At 34.7% G+C, this 19,731-nt stretch overlaps 1 protein-coding gene across 1 annotated transcript; it reads left to right on the forward strand.

Moving 5' to 3' along the window:
* Window positions 1-11: 11 nt before the first annotated feature.
* LOC134005503 (GTPase IMAP family member 8-like) lies at window positions 12-18,767 on the forward strand. The gene is made up of 6 exons (XM_062444429.1): window positions 12-18; window positions 428-1,245; window positions 3,519-3,581; window positions 13,864-14,659; window positions 16,757-16,891; window positions 17,653-18,767. The coding sequence occupies exons 1-6, from the start codon at window positions 12-14 to the stop codon at window positions 18,765-18,767; spliced, it is 2,934 nt and encodes a 977-aa protein (XP_062300413.1).
* Window positions 18,768-19,731: the final 964 nt, after the last annotated feature.

Below are 19,731 nucleotides of genomic sequence, written 5' to 3' on the forward strand. Positions count from 1 at the left end.
TTTATAACATCATGGGAGGTGAGTTAATGATTTATTTCAGTTATTCTGGGTAGGTCTGTGTTCCTCTTAGTATCATATTCATTTGTATGAAGGAAACAATAATAATTCTAATACTACATTAAATGTATCAAAACATTATTTACTTAGAAATGTGTTATATGACTGAAAAAAAGTACTTGTTAGTTTAAAATATAAATTGTCAAACAAGCAAAGTGAATATCAGAGCCATGACAACACATAGATAAACCACTTTATATTCTTACAAACCTCTGTTGATACTTACGCCATTAGCCAAGAAAACAATTTTGAGTTAGTTAATATGATTTAACATTTTTGTTCAGTAGCACAATGGGAAACACTCTCCCAGAACCTAAACAGCACTGTGAGGGGCAAACAAGATGACTGATTATGAAACATTCTCTTCTAGGAACAGAGACCAAGCCAGAGACAGAGACAAGGAGGATTGTCCTGCTTGGAAAAACTGGAGCTGGAAAAAGTAGCGTAATTAACACAATATTTGGAGAGAATGTGTTCAAAGTCAACCATACATTCAACTCTGAAACAAATAAATGTCAAGCAGAAACTAGATCTGTCAATGGAAGAAGAATCATGTTGATCGACACTCCTGGTTTCTTTGACACAGACAGACCTGAAGAGGAACTGAGGACTGAGATAGTGAAGTGTATCACCGAGTGCGCTCCTGGGCCTCATGCTTTTCTTATTGTGCTTAAAGTGGACAGATTCACTGAGCATGAGAAGGACGTCATCAAGAAAATAAATGAATATTTCTCTGAAGCAGCTTTCAAAAATGCAGCGGTTGTCTTCACTCATGGTGAGCAGCTTGAAGGAATGGACATTAAGAGGTTTGTCAGTAAGAATAAGAATATGAGTGATCTGGTGAAGAAATGTGGTGGCCGGTGTCACGTCATCGATAATAAATACTGGAACAACGACCAACGTAATAAAAACAGGAGCAACCAGCTCCAGGTGGCAAAGCTACTCAACACAATAGACAAGATGGTGATGGTAAACAAAGAACACTACTACACCAATGAAATTCTGCAAACAGTGGATGAAGAAATACATCAAGAGGAGGAGAAAATTAAAGCATCGTTGCCAGAGAACATGTCAGAGCAAGAGATCAGAGAACAGGCTAAAGTCAGTGTCTTTAAGAAGCTTTTGATCAGACTGGCAGGTACTCTAACAGGTGCATTGTTAGGAGCTTTGCTTGGTGTGGTAGTGATGGTAGGGGCAGTTGCCACAGCCTTAAATGAATCTTCAGAGCCAATAACACTGAAACAAGCAACAGCAAAAACAGGAAAAGCTGCAGCAGGAGTAATATTTTCAGCAATGGGAGAAGCAGCAGTGGTAGGACCTGTAGGAGCCACTGTATTATGTACAGTTGTTGGGACATGTGCTGTGGCAGGAGCAGTGAAAGGAGGTTTGACAGGTTATCATGCAGCTGATGGAGCAGCTTCACCATGGGAAGCAGTAAAGAGAGCAGCAGCAGCTGTAAAGGATGAAGCCCAATCTTATTTAGATAAAGCAAATGATGTTTGTGTTAGAGTGAGGCAGTCAGATTCACAACAGAGTGACGAGAGTGATGAGAGAGAATAATCATTAAGAAGTCATATCTCCCTGTAAACTGAATGAAAATCTTGTTCTCAGTAATATTCAATTATTGAGCTTATTCTGTTTATTCATAAAGTACAGTATGTTCAACCAAACCCATGTTCAAGCTGTAGGTTTTACTTGTTGTCTGAGTTTTAAACTTTAATCACCATTTTGTAAAAGCTGAGCACAGATATTAAGTTTAATGAATTGTTTATTGACATTTGACAACATGTTGTGACAGATAGTGTAAGATTTATCCAAACCAGTACAAGCTGTTGATTTAATTTCTGTCTAACCTTATAATTATAAAAAATAATGTGTGATCAATGCCAATATGAACAATTAATAAAGTGAAATATTTGAAAAATGTCACTTGAGCATTTTCTTCTAAGGGAATCATTTAATGCATGGTGCATTGGGATAATTAAAACTTATTTCATACCAGTGGAGGCTAACTAATTAATCATCAAGGTTTACTCTTTGGAGGGTTATACTCATAGCAAGTGAAATAAAATTAGAATAAAAACAAGAGTCAGTGCACAGGAAAAAAAAACGGGACGTTTTTCTGGTGGATCCAAATTATTGTTATTCTACCACAAGGGTCACAGAAAGACTAATAAAACATTTAATTACTATATCATTGTAGTATTAAAACAAGGAATTATAAGAAGGATGTAAAAAAAAAGCTAGGCCTACTTTAAATAAATAAAAGTGTTTTTTAAAAAATACACAAATGAATTCCCAAATAATTAAATATTTCAAAATCAATTTGAAAATGCAGTTTTAAAAACCGAAAAAAGTCACTGAATTCACAATGTTAAGCCCTTGTGAGGTTACGTGTTGGGGGTGTGTCTAATTCTTCTCTCGAATGAACTGGGCTGATTGCAGTAACTCAAGGCACTTTGGCCTGGTGCCCTGTAGATTATTTGAGAATCCTCTGTCTCATTCATTTTGAGCTCTGACCTTCCTGCTGACTGTCTCCCCTCTGCTTCTCCCCACAGGCACGATTCTTGGTTTGATTTTCAGCATGCTGCCTCAGCTATATTTATTTTACTTTATGCATCTCTCAATGTCCTTGAACACACACATTCACTCATCACAGTACTTAAATTACTGATGCCACTGACATTTATAATTTTGGTCATTGGTTCATTTTGGGTCCAAAGTGCCCAAAATGTCATCCACCATGGTTTGTCTCCCTTTTGTTGTGGCCACTTGAGACAGGTCATAACAGCAAACTGAATTAAGATTACAGCTTTTAATCAGGCAATTCCTTTTTCCATTTGCGTTTCCATTTCCTTGCTGCTTTTATTTATCCTATCTGCCAATTGATTTGCTGATCCATTTAGTGTCTCCATTTAGCCTCTGTCTCCTTTCTGTGACCATTCGGGCCTTAAGTTGTCAAAACTGTGACAAATAGTGTAATTAATTTTCTCCGGAAGTATTGTAGGGTGCCAATGCTAATCCATTTAGCCGATTTTTTTCCAATGGCCACTTCAAGTTCAAGTTTAAGTTCAAGTTCCAGTTCAAGTTCAAGTTTATTGTCATTTTCAATGTGTCTTTGCATACACAAGAGAATGAAATTCTGGTTCTCAATCAGTGACCCCAGTGCAGATAAAAACATCAATAGAATAATAAACATCCTAAAACAATAATAAATAGGAATACAATCAATAAAAAGAAAATCACTAGTTAAAATAGTCCATTCTCACAAAGTGCAGGAAGTGCGTTCGGTCTCTTGACTTGACAGGTGAGTAGCTGTCAAGGATTAGATTGTGTGTGGTTGTGTATATGGGGAGAGGGGACAGTCCATTAATAAGCCTTACGGCCTGGGGAAAGAAGATGTTCAGCTTCCGGCTGGTTTTGCAGCTGATGCTTCTGTATCTTCTCCCTGATGGCAAAAGGGAGAAGATATGGTGGAGTGGGTCCATGATGATGGAGGTGGCTCTGCTGATGCAGCGTTGCCGGTATAGCTCCATCAGGCAGGGGAGGGCGGCACCGAGGATTTTGCTGTCTTTCTCGACCAATCTGTTGAGCTGCTTCTTGTCCTGTGCGCTGCAACACCCGAACCAGGAGGTGAAGCTTGGTATTGACTTGAGGTATTGCAGCAAAAAAATGTCCCTTTGGCCCGAAAAACATTTTTCCCATAGACCACTATTATAAAACAGACGTCTGTAAAACTGTTGACGGGACACCTAGAACAGTAGACAAGGTCAATTATGATTCTTTATATTATGAATTTTTGATCCATGGAGGTTTTGTATATTTAATATCTTCCTCGAGCCAAGAAAAGCGATAGGAAAATATGTGATGTCATCACAACGTAAAGTCAATGAACTCACAGGCAGGGCCAGTGTGTTTCACATATTAATATTCAATGGACTGCATGTGGAAGCAAACCCTGAAGATAGAAACAATTTTTGCCATATGCACTAGCTGGGAAAATCCTTATTGAACTGAATGGGCACTATTTTTGGTCTGGTGTCCAGCTCTTATAATACATGAGGAGGTCAAACAGACAGGTGCTTAAGGCCCCTTTGAGGTCTATCTTTACATGTAATTACATTGTAAACTGTAGCCTCTTTATATACAGTCTATGGTATTGTAATGTGAATGGTGAGGTGAATTGTTTAACTCATCACCACTGGACCAACAGGTAATGAACTTATGACCATCAGGTGTGATGACACACATTTGTTAATAATTTATTTTAACTTTTATGTACCATGTATTTGTTTGTGTATTTTATTCATGTAGGGCCTGGAGAAAAGCTGGTGAAGTGGTTGAGTTAGGTCCTTATTCCTGTAATCTAGAGATGTGACTCCATGTCTGTAGTAATATGCTGATATCCATGATCTGTGTGGTAACCAATTGTGGTAGCTCTCCTGCTTAGTCAAACCTAGATTATTACAGTCTGAAGTCACGTACATACATTCTCCTTTTATGCTTTTATGCCTCCACACCCAGGAAAAGTGAAACAGTCATCAGAAATGAGGAAATAAAACTTCCTCACTCACACAGTGGCCATTTTCCTGAATACATTTTGATTAAACAAACACATAATAGTTATTCTTTTGCCCCAAAACACAAAACTGAAATTCACTGCAGTAGAAGTATATCTGATTTATCTTATGATATCCATTAATGTGTTTGTTAACCTCAGCCAGCATCTGTTTGTTAAACATTCAAAACAAAGTCTTCTTTTTGTTAATATCTTATAGTGATTTTACACCTGTAGTTTGGTCCAGACCATATTTGTCCAGACCAAAGCAAAAACATTGTTGCCTTCTAGATCTGGTGCAGCTTGAGAAAGAGAATATTAGTCATCAGGAGACAAGTCACAGAAAAAGATCAGAGATAAGGCAAAGGTCAATGTTTCATTTTCATGGGTCTGTAGAAAGATAGGAGGATTGTTGGGCATTTTGATTGGCATGGCAATTATGGTTGCCTTCGAGGTCAGAGCTTTGCGTGAGAAGTATAGGGCAATTCTGAAAAACAAGGATTTCCTTATTGCCCAGGGGGGCAATTTGTTGCAGGAGCCAGCAGTAAAAGACAGCAGTAAACAGAGCAATGAAAAAGTACACACATACTTTAACTTGCATCTATAGCTTCATAGGCCAGGAGAGAGATAACACTGTGGTTGGGCAAAGGTCATTACAAATATAAATACATTATCAGTATCATTTGAATATGAACCAAATATTTCATGTAATAATTCAGGCTCTAAAAATGTCAAAGAATACAATTAGACCACTGAAAACTGATTCTTTTAATTTTTCATTCTTGTTCAAATAGTATTTTTGTTATCAAAAAGCAAATCTAACTTGTTAAGTGGTCTGTCTCACGTGGTTCAACACCAGTTTTAATTCTGTGATTTGGCTTATGGTTTATGAGGAAGAGACACATGAAATAATTCTTAATAATTATCACTTTTATTGTTGTTTCATTGTATAGATATTAGTATTTCATGAAGAAAACAACAACAAAATAACAGGTTATATAATAACAATAAGAATTTAATACATTAAATAAAAATGTCTTTATGTCATTAGCAAAAATGTGAAGTACAATGAGAATAACAAACAGCTTTGAAAAATGTCTGTTATTGCTCATGAAAATCTTTCTCTCAAGAACTCAATATCAATATTTCATAAATAAAAGTAACTGACAAGTATTATAACTCCTATATATATTGCTTTAAAAAGTCAAATGTTTGTTTTTGTAGGAATAGCTGGGAAAAGAAGATACACTGCAGTAGGATATTGTTCACATGGAGTGGTAAGTGGCACACTCTACTTCATTTCAGTTTTTTTATCCAAGATGGACACAGACTGTATGTGAGTAAAGCCCATTTAATAGATATTTGATATTTAAGAGCAAATATAGTTCACTTGCAATAGGAATGGGTGAGGCAAATTGTAGGTAAGTATTTAAAAAATATATCTCTTGTAGTTCTTTGTTGCCGCCACTACTGAGTCTGCTTGATCAGCTTCATGATATCCTATAAACTACTACTGCTGCTGCAGAAAAATCTCTTCCACCTATACCTCATCCATTTGTTATTGCTGCTCCTCCCTCAGCTCCCACTGTATCATCTGCTGCTTCTGCTGGTATTTTCTTCAGAGCATTGACAACTGCACTAATCATTGTTGGCACACCAAGGAAAGCTCCTAACAATGTTCCTGTGGTAATACCAACAGACTTTTTGAGAATTTTTTTGAACTTCCTCTTTCCCTTCAGTTTAATCACTCTACCCACTGTCTGCAGCATGTCATTGGTGTAATAGCCTCCTTTGTTTGCCTCAGTTATCTTGTCTATGGTGTTGAGTAACTCTGCCACCTGGAACTGGTTGCTCCTGTATTCATCAGGTTGGTTGTTCTTCCAGTATGTATTATCGATAATGTGGCATCGGCCACCGCACTTCTCCACCAGATCACTAAGATCTTTATTCTGTTGGATAAACTCCTCCATTTTATTTTGCTCAGAGAGCTGCTCACCATGAGTGAAGACAACTGCAGCATATTTGAAAGTTTCTTCAGAAAAATATTCATATATTTTCCTGATGATATCCATCTCCTGCTCAGTGAATTTTTCCACTTTAAGCACAATGAGAAAAGCATGAGGCCCAGGAGCACACTTCCTGATACATTTCACTATCTCAGGCTTCAGCTTCTTCTCTGATTTGTTCGTTTCAAAGAAACCAGGAGTATCGATCAACTTGATTCTTCTTCCATTGACAGATTTGGTTTTTGCTTGACATTTTTTTGTTTCAGAGTTCGATGTATGACGGACTTTGAACACTTTCTTTTCAAATATTGTGTTAGCTATGCTACTTTTCCCAGCTCCAGTTTTTCCAAGTAGGACAATCCTCCTCGTCTTTGTGTCTAGAAGAGAAGAATGTCTCATAATCAGTCATGTATATTTGTATCATGTTTGCCCCTAACAGTGCTGTTTAGTTTCTGGGAGAGTTTTACCCATTGCAATACTGAACAATATGTCAAATCATGTAACTAACTCAAAATGATTTTCTCTGCTGATGGTATAAGTGAGCAAACCAATAGAATAATGTAAAAATATGAAGTAATGTATTTATGTTATCATGATTTTGTTATTCAGTTTGCATGTTTGACAGTTTATATTTTAAATATACAAGTACAGTGTGTTTTAACCAGAACAAAGAGATCAGAGAACATTACTCCAGTTCTAAAGTCTTTACACTGGCTCCCAGTCAGCTATAGAATAGATTTTAAAGTTCTGCTACTGGTCTACAAATCAATAAATGGTTTAGGTCCAGAAGAATTGTTGTATGTTTTAATGTTTCCATGTTTTTACTATTATTGAGTTTTATTTATTTATTTCAAATTGCATGTTTTTTGTTTCCAATTCTAACAGTTTGTTTTATGTAAAGCACATTGAGTAGCCATTGTGTATGAAATGCACTATATAAATAAAGCTGCCTTGCCTTTCAGTCCTATAACACATTTGTAAGTCAATAATGCTTGGATAAATTACACATAATATTAGAAATGTGATTTTATTTTTAACCAGTTGAAGATGATTTTTCCTTGTGTCAGATTAATATGATACACAAACAGAATAACTGAAATAAATTGTTAACTCACCTTCCATGTTGTAAAAAATAAATCGGAGTAAAAATGTCCTGAAATTGAGTCTTGTCTCTTTCTTTGCTTTAATTCTAGTGTGGCTCTGTGTCAACACACTACAAAGAACAACCATCAACAAGTTGCTATGCTGGAAAAAAGTTCTCGTGAATTGATGTTTCCAGTTTCTAATGGGCTACACCCTCCCTGAGAGGTGTGGACTTCAGTCATGTTTGAACTACTTTTGAAGGTAAACTGAACACATCTAATTCAACCAAATGCATTTTTGTTTTCAGATATCCAAGAATACAATTATAGATAGTGGTTCACTTTTTAAAATGTACATATATATACAAGTTTTATAAGAGTTATAAAACAAGGAAAATAAAGGGCAACGAGACCGCTGAATTTGTAGGTTTAATCAGAAGCCATTATGTGTTACACCATCGAGCACATAAATAACAATCATTTAATTAATAGCTTACTGCTGGCACTACAGTAAGCCACCGTCAGTAATCAGATAAGACATTACAGCAGTCATTGTCAGATAACCTCATTGTTATTATTGTTCTGTAGTGGTGAAACCCCGACTCATAATGCTGCTGTTTCACTGTCGGCCGCGTTACAATAACTACCCGGTTTGCTGTTTCCCGTTTGCTGCCCAAGAGAGCGCAACTATAGTTTAATGACAATATTCACAGTCAAAACCAATAATGGATAATGACACATTAAAATGGGAGAACATTTATACATTTTAAAAGTCATATTTCCTTGTAGATTGAATGAAAATCTTCTAAAGAGAAGATTATCGAGCTGATTATGTTTATTCATTCAGTATGTTCAATTAAACTCGTGTTCAAGCTGTAGGTTGTAGCCTACATGTTGTCCGAGCTTCAAACTTCAATTATTTCTTTAATACTAACTTAAAAGAGCAATTTGATGTGTTGTAAACTGTAATTATCCAGAAAATAAAACAGCATTTGTAGATACTGTAAGATTTATCCAAACAAGTTGTTGATTTTTACAACCTCAACATATTTGCTCAGTTTGTTTCCTGTTGCAAAGGCTACGCAGAAAATATCACTTCATGTATGTACTGTATAGGCATCAGGGGCGATTCTAGGATCAGACCTTTAGGGGGGGTTCAGCTCTCAATGAGAATTTGACATACAATGCCCTACAAGTGTACTATAATGTATGATAATAATGGTTCAGAATAAACAATCACAGATTTCTACAGAGAGGACCCTAAGATAGTTAATGAACTCTGAGAGAAACACAATATTAATGACAGAACTATCCAAATAACATTAAATATGTTCAAATAAAACCGTTTGAACCTGTAGCATAAGTGTTTGTCCCATCTCTAACAATCAGGCTTGCAAAATAATTCAAGTTGTATAAGATCAAATGAGATCAAATGTAGCCCCCAAAAAGGGTCTAAAATCGCCCCTGGTAGGTATACTGTAAACTATGTAATTTAGTCTGACAAGCCTGGTGCTTTTTCAAAATAGAGTTTCAGTTTGATTTGTTGTAAATTATAATCCAGAAAAGATAAAACATTTTAGACAACATTTGTAGATACTGTAAAATTTATCAAAACCTGTTCAAGCTGTTGATTTTATATTTTTCCAACGTCGAAATATTTTCTCATTCTTTGTTTCCTGTTGCAAAGGCTAAGCAGACTGTAAAGAAAGACTGTTAGCTAATTTTGTCATTAACAATAATAATAATAATAATAATAATAATAATAATAATAATAATAATAATAATAATAATAATAATAATAATAATACAATTGTATTTCTGTGTGGATTAACATGTATAATCAATGCAAATATGAACAATCAATAAAGTTAAACACTTGAAAAATGTCATTTGAGCAAATCAAGTTTTTGTGTTATAAGGGAATCAGTTAATTCATGGTGCAGTGGGATAATTAAAACTTATTTTATACCAATGGAGGCTAAATAATCAATGATCAAGGCTAACTGTAAGGAGGGTTATGCTCATACCAAATAAAATCAAGTAAAATGAGAATAAAAACAACAGTTAGAACACAAAAACAGGAAGCTTTTCTGGTGTATTCAGATTATTGTTGTTCTTCACTGATTTTCTTTTGAACAACATGGATGGAGTTAATGTTGCTTTTTTCAGTCACTGTTATTCTTTCACATTGCTCACTTTATATTCCTCCGACATAACCATGGAGTACACTCTGGAAAAAAATTTTGGCAAGATTATTATTTGAATAATAGTATTTGAAACATAGTACTGACGAACTATTGTGTTTAAACCACTACTGGCACATGTAAAATATAACAACAAAGCATGCAAGATCCTACACAAAGGGAGGATTCCATGGCAGACTGGATATATATTGCAGGTATCTGTAATTAAATTCTTCAGATATCCTCAATGTCAATTCAATTATTATCAATTATTATGTCAATTCAATTACAATCCAATTCGTACAAGTCATAAGTTTAATTTCAGTTATCCAAAATGAAAAATAATTCCAGATAATTGTAATGTAATTTTGAATATCCAAAATATATTGTGACTTGCAAAAATGTCATTTTAGACGTATGTTACTGCAATACAATTATGTACAAATGTATGAATATTGTGAATTTCATAATTGTACTTCTTCCAACCCAGAATGCATTTCTGAAATTATAATATATCAGTCTCTTTTGATTAACTCAGTTATCTTTTCTAGATTTGTGCTTGTAAACTCTTCATAACTTTGCTGAATAAAATGGACTTCAGTTTGGCTTTTTGGCCAAAGCTTCTCTATCTAATCGTGCATTGTGCTGCCATCTAGAGGTTCCTGAAATATAGTGCAAGACCACATCAGAGCTAAAATGTTCATGCTCTGTTTGGTCACACACCATCCTTTTGAGAGTCATTTTCTATTTTTCTGCCGTTTTCACACGATTCAGGTTGAAAATTAACCAAAGGTGCTTCACTTGTGTGTTGGGTGAGTTGACGAATAGGCAGAGCTCGTGCCTGAACAAAATCATATGTGATTCGATTATTTACAGTCAGAGCCAGTGTAAATGTGTCAGACACAAATACATAATAGTTAATGGCTCTACCTACAAAAATAAACACAGCATAATACTAAATTAATGCATATTTTGTCTCTTGTGTGATTTATTTCTACTCAAACTAACACATTTGTCCATTTGCTACTAAAAGAAAAATTTAAAAAATAAAGTTACCCTATACCCTATAACAAGGGTTAAGCTATTAATCTATTAAATAGAGAAACTGAAAGAGAACAGGTATGCACACACATTAGATATGAGAGTGAAACATAACTCTATTCCTTACTTATATCACGTGACATATTTTAATGTAGCTGACAAAACTCTCAAACAACACTAATGAATATAATGAGCAAGAAATGTGCTGAGATGACTTTTGCCAGATTGTGTAGACAATGGTTGTACTCTGCTGACTCTTGTTTATATTTTCACTTACTTTCACTATCTATAATCTTACATAACCCTATATATATGTATTCCATGGTGGAGTACCAAAGACAGGTTAGAACTGTGTTTGGTCTGAATGTGTGTTCATGACTCACTAGCTTTATTCTTGAAGGCTGCTCTTCGACCAAATCACAGGAGAAAAATTACATCAGACTAAACAGTCTTGCAATGTTAATGTTCATTTTAATGCTGGCACACACAGAGCTTGTTCCCAAGAATTTTAAATATTTCCGAAGGTCACAAAAACTCAGTTCACATTCACATATGAGTAAAAACAACAGTTTTGTTTTCAGTTTGTTTGCTTCTGCAGTGATTCCCTGCTACTGAGAATGGATGTTGCCAATACAAACAAATAAAACAAATTCCTGTTAACTTGTTCTGCCTCACCCAGAGATAAAACACTCCACCCTAAAAGCGTATAAAGGTGCAGCCTTTAAGTACTCCATTACTAGAATGTAATACTCTAGATGTCCCCAACAAAAAGTCACTGTGTTTTATATGAATGTAAAATGTACACATAACAATATATTTTTATTTAGTGCAGGGAAATATGGAGCTTGGGGAGCATAAAAATGTTGTAACAATTGTAAGAAACCATCATTCAAAACAACATTGCTACGATTCGACAAGGAGCATTTTTCACTGATTACTGCGTCCTGACACTGGTTTCCAATTTCCTTCAGAAATGATTTTTAAAATGTATTCATTACTTTTAATTCTCCAATATTTTATATTGCTGAGCTGTTAACACTCTTTTACCAACCTAGTAATCTGGAGATGTTTTCCTCTCAGTCTTCCATTTTGAATATTAATCTTTTTTACAAATGTTAAATACTTTTTACTTATTTTATTTTACCTGAAGTAGTTTTCATGTTTTACTCTGTGTTCGTTTGTTTCTATTTTGCCACTTTCAGTTATTTATTTGACCGGTTTTGATACTCTGTCATTAACAATCCATTTCAAGCCGATTACAAAATTAATAAAATTAAAGTTAGTTGTAAAGATTTTGTTTTTACTTGTCAGACATAAAATCCAAACACTGAATTGCATTGAATGTGTGATATTGATTTTCAACCCTATTGTCAAGCACTTCAGCCTCATGTACACAGCACAGTAGACACAGGATAATGTGTTTACCTGGTCTAGTGTTGGAAATGTGGATTTAGAAAGAATTATATTTAGCAAATACATGATTTTTTAAATGTCATTCTTCTTTTTTATTCTTACATGGTTTGTATTATCAATGATATGTAGTGGAACATTACTATTTTGGCTGCATCAGGCATATGAAGAAGTGCAATATAATATACTCATTACTCCCATTGTTCAGGTACGGTCAACAAACAAGTCAGACTGGTAGGAAATGGCAGTACAGTCAAAGCACAGCTAAAGAACAGGAGGAAAACTACACAGCAAAGACATCAAGCATCCCAGATAACTACAGCGATTTATTTTTTGACAATATGGCAGGTGAGTTGAGCTTTCTTCATATCACTGTCAACACTGATGAACATGCTGTGCATAATTTTGTAAAAAAAGAAAAGAAAAAATAACATTAAAAGGGAAGAAACAAATCAAAACAACTGCTTTAGATGGGTTCTGTCAATGTTTCTTTTTGTCTTTTTGCCAACTATATTTTATGTGATAATATATTTTACGTAAAATAATATTTACATAATATTATTTATATTTTACAAAGCATATAAAGTATAGATCAGGTTTATTTTGACAAACATTTGTATGTAATGTAACAAAGGCTACTGTGGAAGAGCAGCAGAACAGAACCGAGTAAATATCTTTTACACAATGAAACATGCATGAAGTTGGGCTGCTTATCATGTAAAAATTCCCGAATTCTAAAAGTCCTCTGTGAAGTTTTACCTCATACCTAACCAAAAAAAATGCAATGCAACCTGCTAAGAATAACAGCTACAAATGTACTGCCTTACAATTTATTATGATCATTGTTATTATGATCATTGTTATTATGATCATTATTATTATTATTGTTGTTGTTGTTGTTGTTGTTGTTGTTGTTGTTGTTGTTGTTGTTCTTATTGCTCAAATGGGGGTGCTCCATATATAGCCAACTGGACTAATTTGATTTCTAAATTTAACTTATTTCTGACATCATTTTGTTCGAGAGGTAAGCAGTCCACTATAAGATAATAATACTAAATTTCAAAAATATATATATTTGATGTATTTCCCACACATCTATAGCATCTGTTTGAATAACATGCTGAAGATCATTCTATACAGAGATAGTGCCTCATTAAATGTTCCTCATAATATCAATCTTTCAGTAGTTGTACTTTTTCATTTTTACTATATCAGATATTTACAACAGTAAAATAGAAATCTCTTTATCCTCACAAAAATACATGCAGGAATGCATGCACACTCACTGTAAGGTGTAGATGTGAAATGTAAACCAATGTGAACACTGACAGCCTTGTAAGCAGTAGCCATTTTATTTACAGAAGAAGGCAGTCTTTTATTTGCCAGCTATGTCAGCAAGCTGATATTGTCAACAAGGTTTCAGGATACTTTTCACTATATATTTCCTGCAACACCAGAGATGACCTGTATTAACACCCAGAAACTAGATGGCAAGTAAGTAGTAAAGTAATGTATTTTGCTGATAGTGTCATTATTGTCTTCTAGAGACAAGGATTGTCGTCTTAGGAAAAACTGGAGCTGGGAAGAGCAGCCTTGCAAACACCATATTTGGAGAGCCTCTGTTCAAGATAAACCATTCTCCCAAATCTGGAACAAGTGAATGTCAAGCAGAAACCAAATCTGTCAATACAAGACGCATTACCTGGATCGACACTCCTGGGTTTTTTGACAACAAAAGACCTGAAGAGGAGATAAAGACTGAGATAGTGAGGTGTATCACTGAGTGTGCTCCTGGGCCTCATGCTTTTCTCATTGTGCTCAAAGTGGAGAAATACACTGAGCACGAGAAAGCTGTCATCAAAAAAACGATTGAATATTTCTCTGAAGATGTTTTCAAATATGCTGCAGTAGTCTTTACCCAGGGTGACCAGCTCCCAGAAGAAATGAAGATTGAGGAGTTTGTCAGTGAAAGTGAAGATTTGAGTGATCTGGTGAAGAAGTGCGGTGACCGGTGCCACGTCGTTGATAATAAATACTGGAAGAACAACCAGCAGGATGAAAACAAGAGCAACCAGTTCCAGGTGGAGCAGCTACTCAACACTATAGAAAAGATGGTGATGAAAAACAAAGGAGGCTACTACACCAATGAAATGCTGCAAAGAGTGGGGAGAGAAATACAGAAAGAACAGAAAAACATTGAACAATCATCTGAAAACATGTCACAAGAGCAGATCACATGTAAGGCTAAAACCAGTATCTTTGAAAAGGAGTCATTAAAAGCTGCAGGTGTTACAAAAGGAGCACTGTTGCAAGAATTCCTTGGTGGAGCGTTGAAAGTAATAAATGAAGCAGATCCGACCATAGCATTAGTTGTAGGAGTAGTAATAGCAGCAACATCAGGAACCACAGCAGAAGCAGAAGTAGCAGAGGCACCAACACCATCTGATACATCTGCAGTGCCAACAGCTGACAAACATCATCAGTAATAAAAACATGTAATAGAAGTAGAAGTAGGAGGAAGTAGAAAAATCCCTGAAACGCAAGAGCTCACATTTTGAAAGCCAAAGGTGTCGAGGAATTAATAATAATAAAATAATGGTTAATAATAAAAAATAATACATTTTATTTGTGGACTGCTTTTAACAATACTCAAAGATGGTTTACATGAGCAGGGTAAATTAAAAACAATGAAACCATACAGAATAACTGTACTGTTACTTTCATTAAGTTATAACTTAAAAACACTTATAAGTTTGAGAGGGCTCAGGTGGTCTCCTAAACTGGTTAAAAGTCAATTCTAGATGACAGCAGTACATTGAAGAGGGGAATAAGAAATAAACAAGAAAATATCATAATGAATAATATGTGAGAGCATAGCCTATTTGCATTTAATTTCAATATTTAAAAGTTACACCAATTTTATTTAAACTTCTTTCGTCTCCTTTCTTTGCTTGTTTTGGTGGTGAAAACTGCTTACATTCATGTGTTTGCAATAACATGCATCTGCTGTTAATGTGCTAAATTCTCCTTACATTTTCTCTAATGTTTGAAGGCTTGTCTAAATGCTTCAGGTTGGTTTCCTTTCTAAAAGTTAGAATACACCTTTTTTCCTCATAAGAACACATTGTTGTTGTTGTTGTTTTTAAAGAATGAACAATATGGCAAATGTAGGGTAGCTGTATTCTTCTACAATTAATCATGTGATCACCTGTGAGTTCGTGTAAACAATAATCATGAATTATGAATTCATTATGAATTGAAAGGGTTTTTTTTTACATAGAAACTTACTTAGATACATTTTTGTCTGAAATAATTGTGAAATGAAAATGGTTGTTTGGATGTGATCCCTCCATCATTTAATTTAATTTTTGCTTTTATACAAATGTACAGTTTACAATAAATCAGCAATGTTTTAATTTGTTTTGTGTCTTACTTTCTAATTTAATCACTTAAATTGATCCCACCAGCTGAGTGACTCACAAAGAAGAAAGTTTGAATATATTTTCCAGTCTGCACACAAATTCATTTTAATACATACATAAATGCAGAAACATTGAAATACAAATCCGCAAAACAGCATGATAACCCAACTTATGGTTCTCTGCTGTTGGAAAAAAATGTGTAGCTGCAGCTTAAAATGCCTATACCCTTAAGGTAAGTTCAAACAACAATTGCATTTAGTCATGTCTATAATTAATTAATTGCAATTGAATTTCATTTATTTTGCATGGTAAAAGAGTAGTCACAATAATCTGAGCTTTGACCTACAACATACTGCATCGGCAATGCTACAGGTAGATGAACAATCAATAATTGATAGTGTGATGTGTCTTTTAAACTACTTTTGATCTAGCACAGTATCACATTACTGTAATATAACCCATTTAAAACACCCTGGAAAGGTTTGCACATATTCCCTCTTTGTTTTTATTGGTTGTAGTTACAACTATTGAATTCAGATTTTTACATGTTTTTAAAATAAGTTGAGCAGAAACAATAATTCAACTTGTTCATTGCAGAGGCAGTGCCAACTCCCTGCTTTATCTTGTAAGCCTTGCCTACTTTGACACACTGTGACTCAGAGTATCATATCTAATGAAATGGAACAAGGAGGTAAACAAAACGAAAGACAACAAAAGTTAAAGCAAGAAGACCTGACTTCATCTTGTACATTTCAATAAATAAACGCAAATCGAGTGGTATTAACGTTTAAATAACATATTTTAAGGTGAAATGATTTCCTATGTTTTGTGTTCCTGACCAGAAATCTATTCAAATTAATACATATGGAAAAAATAAGAGAAATTATAAATGTATATGTATCTATTTGTGGTAAAATATTGTCATCATTGGTGCTTATTTTTTAGTATTATTATTGCCAGTGTAATGTACAAGTTCAATATGTGTTCATGCTTGCAGACAGGAAACAAGTTGGACAGGTAGAAAAAAATGATGCAAGAGGCACATCGGAGCAAGAGAAGAAGAGAAAAGACTCTCAGTACGCACGTCTTGCAGAATTGTCTGAACAAAACTCCCATTTTGACAGCATGGAAGGTAAGTCAAGTTTATTTATTTCAGTAGTTATCTTAAATATAAGAATTATGCAATTATGTCATATACATTTAAAACTAACTTCCTCTAATGAAAGAAACTCACAATCCCAAGCTATAATAAAACTGATTGAGGGCATCTGATTGTAAAGGTTCCACAAAAAAAGTAAATTATTGTTTCATGAATTTTACTGTTATAAAATAAGCTCTTTCAGATGTTACTTTAAATAAAAAATGTAAAACCAAGATTGTGAAATATCATGTAGTACCCTTGTGAGACCTGGCCTATTAGTTTGTACATTTTCATTTTAAGCTAGTACAATAAAAACTACATTTCAATTTTATTTATTCTTCTTTGTCAACATTATTTGTACAATATTTTATTTAAAGTTTATATGGAACATGAGTGTACATCAGATAATTCAAAAAATATATATTATTAATAATATTCGAGTTAAAAAGTTTCAAATGTCAGTTTACTCAAGTCCCTAACAGATTAATTTATTATCAAACACATTAATAATAGAAAACTATTAATTTCATAGTATGCATCTACAAAATGAGCATTACTCCAAAGTATTATAACTATAACATTAACTTTTAATTATTTGAGTGGCATTTGATGTTTAACATAATACTGTAATTGATTGACTTGTTAGAATCTTTATTAGTTATAAAGCATTTAAAACAGATCAGAGCCCTCATACTTCTGTTTGAAGTGTTTCTGTAACTCAGCCAAAATGTTACCGATGTTAATTATTGTAGGAAAATCAGTGAATGGGGAAAAATACTTGAACAAGTTACCTGCTTTACTGATAGAAAGTAATTCTCTTTTAGGTTCAAACACCAGGATTGTCCTACTGGGGAAAACTGGATCTGGGAAGAGCAGCCTGGCTAACACCATATTCGGAGAGGCCACATTCAAAATAAACAATTTTAATGACTTGAAAACACATTTTTCTGAAGCAGTAACCAAATCTGTCAATGGAAGAAGCATCACTTTGATCGACACTCCTGGTTTCTTTGACCCAGGTCTGTCTGAAGATAACATGAAGACTGAGATGATGAGGTGTATCACTGAGTGCGCTCCTGGGCCTCATGCTTTCCTCATTGTGCTTAAAGTGGAGCGATTCACTGAGCAGGAGAAAGCTGTCATCACAAAAATATGTGAACAGTTCTCTGAAGATGCTTTCAAATATGCTGCAGTAGTCTTAACCAAGGGTGACCAGCTGCCAGAAGGAATGAAGATTGAGGAGTTTGTCAGTGAAAATGAAGATCTGAGTGATCTGGTGAAGAAGTGCGGTGACCGGTGCCACGTCGTTGATAATAAATACTGGAAGAACAACCAGCAGGATGAATACAGGAGCAACCAGTTTCAGGTGGAGCAGCTAGTCAACACCATAGAAAAGATAGTGAACAAAGGAGGCTACTACACCAATGAAATGCTACAAACAGTGGAGAGAGAAATACAGAAAGAGGAAAAACGCATCAGACTGTCATCAGGAAACATCTCACAGGAAGAGATCAGACAGCAGGCTAAAAGCAGAGTTTTAAAGAAGTATTTGAACAATGCACCACGTACATATATAAGATATTTTGTGGGTTTGGCAGCCATAGCTGGAGTCTCAGCTGTGTTGATCTACTACCATTCTGAGACACCACCACTACCAGAAACAATACCACCAATACCACTACCAGTGGTACCAGTGGTAGAACAAGTTGCCAAGACACAAAATGTGTCTCTGACAGCCAGTCCAATAGAAAAGGTAGTTGAGTTTGTAATCACACAAGTGAAGACATTACCGAAGGCACTTGCGACTTACCTAAGCAAAGCTGACTGGTCTGTAACACCATACGATCCTTGGAATCTTTTTGAATGAGCACTGAAAGAGAATCAAACAGATGTTAATTTAGGCTTCTGACCTGATGGAAGTCATTGTGTCTGTGCTTCAAACATTGTGGTGGTTCCTGTCAAATGAAAAGCCAACAATGTGAGTTACTGGTTTAATAATTAACAGAGTAAAATAAAAAGTTAATCTAGTTGTAATCCAAGTTTTAATCTAAAATCTGAAAGTGGTCGTTGGGACATGGACTCTCAATGATTTTGTGGTGTTTTATGATGATGATTTGCTTTTTTCCTGTTTTTTTCTTTTGTTTGTTTGTCATTTGTCCATCAAGGGTTTGTTGCTCAGTTATAAATGTATTATACAACAATAAAATAGCTTATCATCTGTCTATTCACGTTTCCTTTTTTTATACCACCACATAAAAGGTTAAAGGATACAGTTGAAGATTTACTCTCTTTATAGAGAGTATAGTAAATTGCCTGATATAGTATATTCATGTTGTAATATTGCCAATAGGCAATATTCCTAAAGGCCAGTGTAAAGTCAGAGCACTGTTCACATTCACATAGGACTAAAAGCAAACAGTTTTCAGTTTGTGTCCTTGGGCAGTTGATTGTCTGCGGCTGAGTTTGGATGTTGCCAATTAAAACAAATAAAACAAAGGCCTTTCAACATGTTCTGTCTCACCCAAAGATAAAACACTCCACCCTAAAAAGGTATGACAAGGTGTAACTAACAGCCCTTCCTCTTTGGCACCTGTAATAAATAAAAATAACTCCATAACTACAATGTATCTAGAAGGTTGCCCCTAACAAAAGGCCACTGTGATTTTCACTATGTGAGTGTAAAATGCACTCATAACACTGAGTATATAATTCAGTGGCCAAATATGTTACAAAGTAATCTTCAAGGAATGTGCAGTTACATGTATGTGATCACCGCAACATGACAATACACTGTTATTGAGGAATTACAAATTTAGCATCCCAGAGCATTC

This window comes from Scomber scombrus, chromosome 23 (genome assembly GCF_963691925.1).
Source record: "Scomber scombrus chromosome 23, fScoSco1.1, whole genome shotgun sequence".
Lineage (NCBI taxonomy): Eukaryota > Metazoa > Chordata > Actinopteri > Scombriformes > Scombridae > Scomber > Scomber scombrus.

What these genes read in the sequence shown, in the direction of transcription:
- LOC134005503 (XM_062444429.1), top strand. An exon ending in TGCTTGGTGTGGTAGTGATG is followed by an intron (nt 1,246 to 3,518) that starts GTAGGGGCAGTT and finishes TGATGGCAAAAG; the next exon opens with GGAGAAGATATGGTGGAGTG. An exon ending in ACTGTTGCAAGAATTCCTTG is followed by an intron (nt 14,660 to 16,756) that starts GTGGAGCGTTGA and finishes TCATGCTTGCAG; the next exon opens with ACAGGAAACAAGTTGGACAG.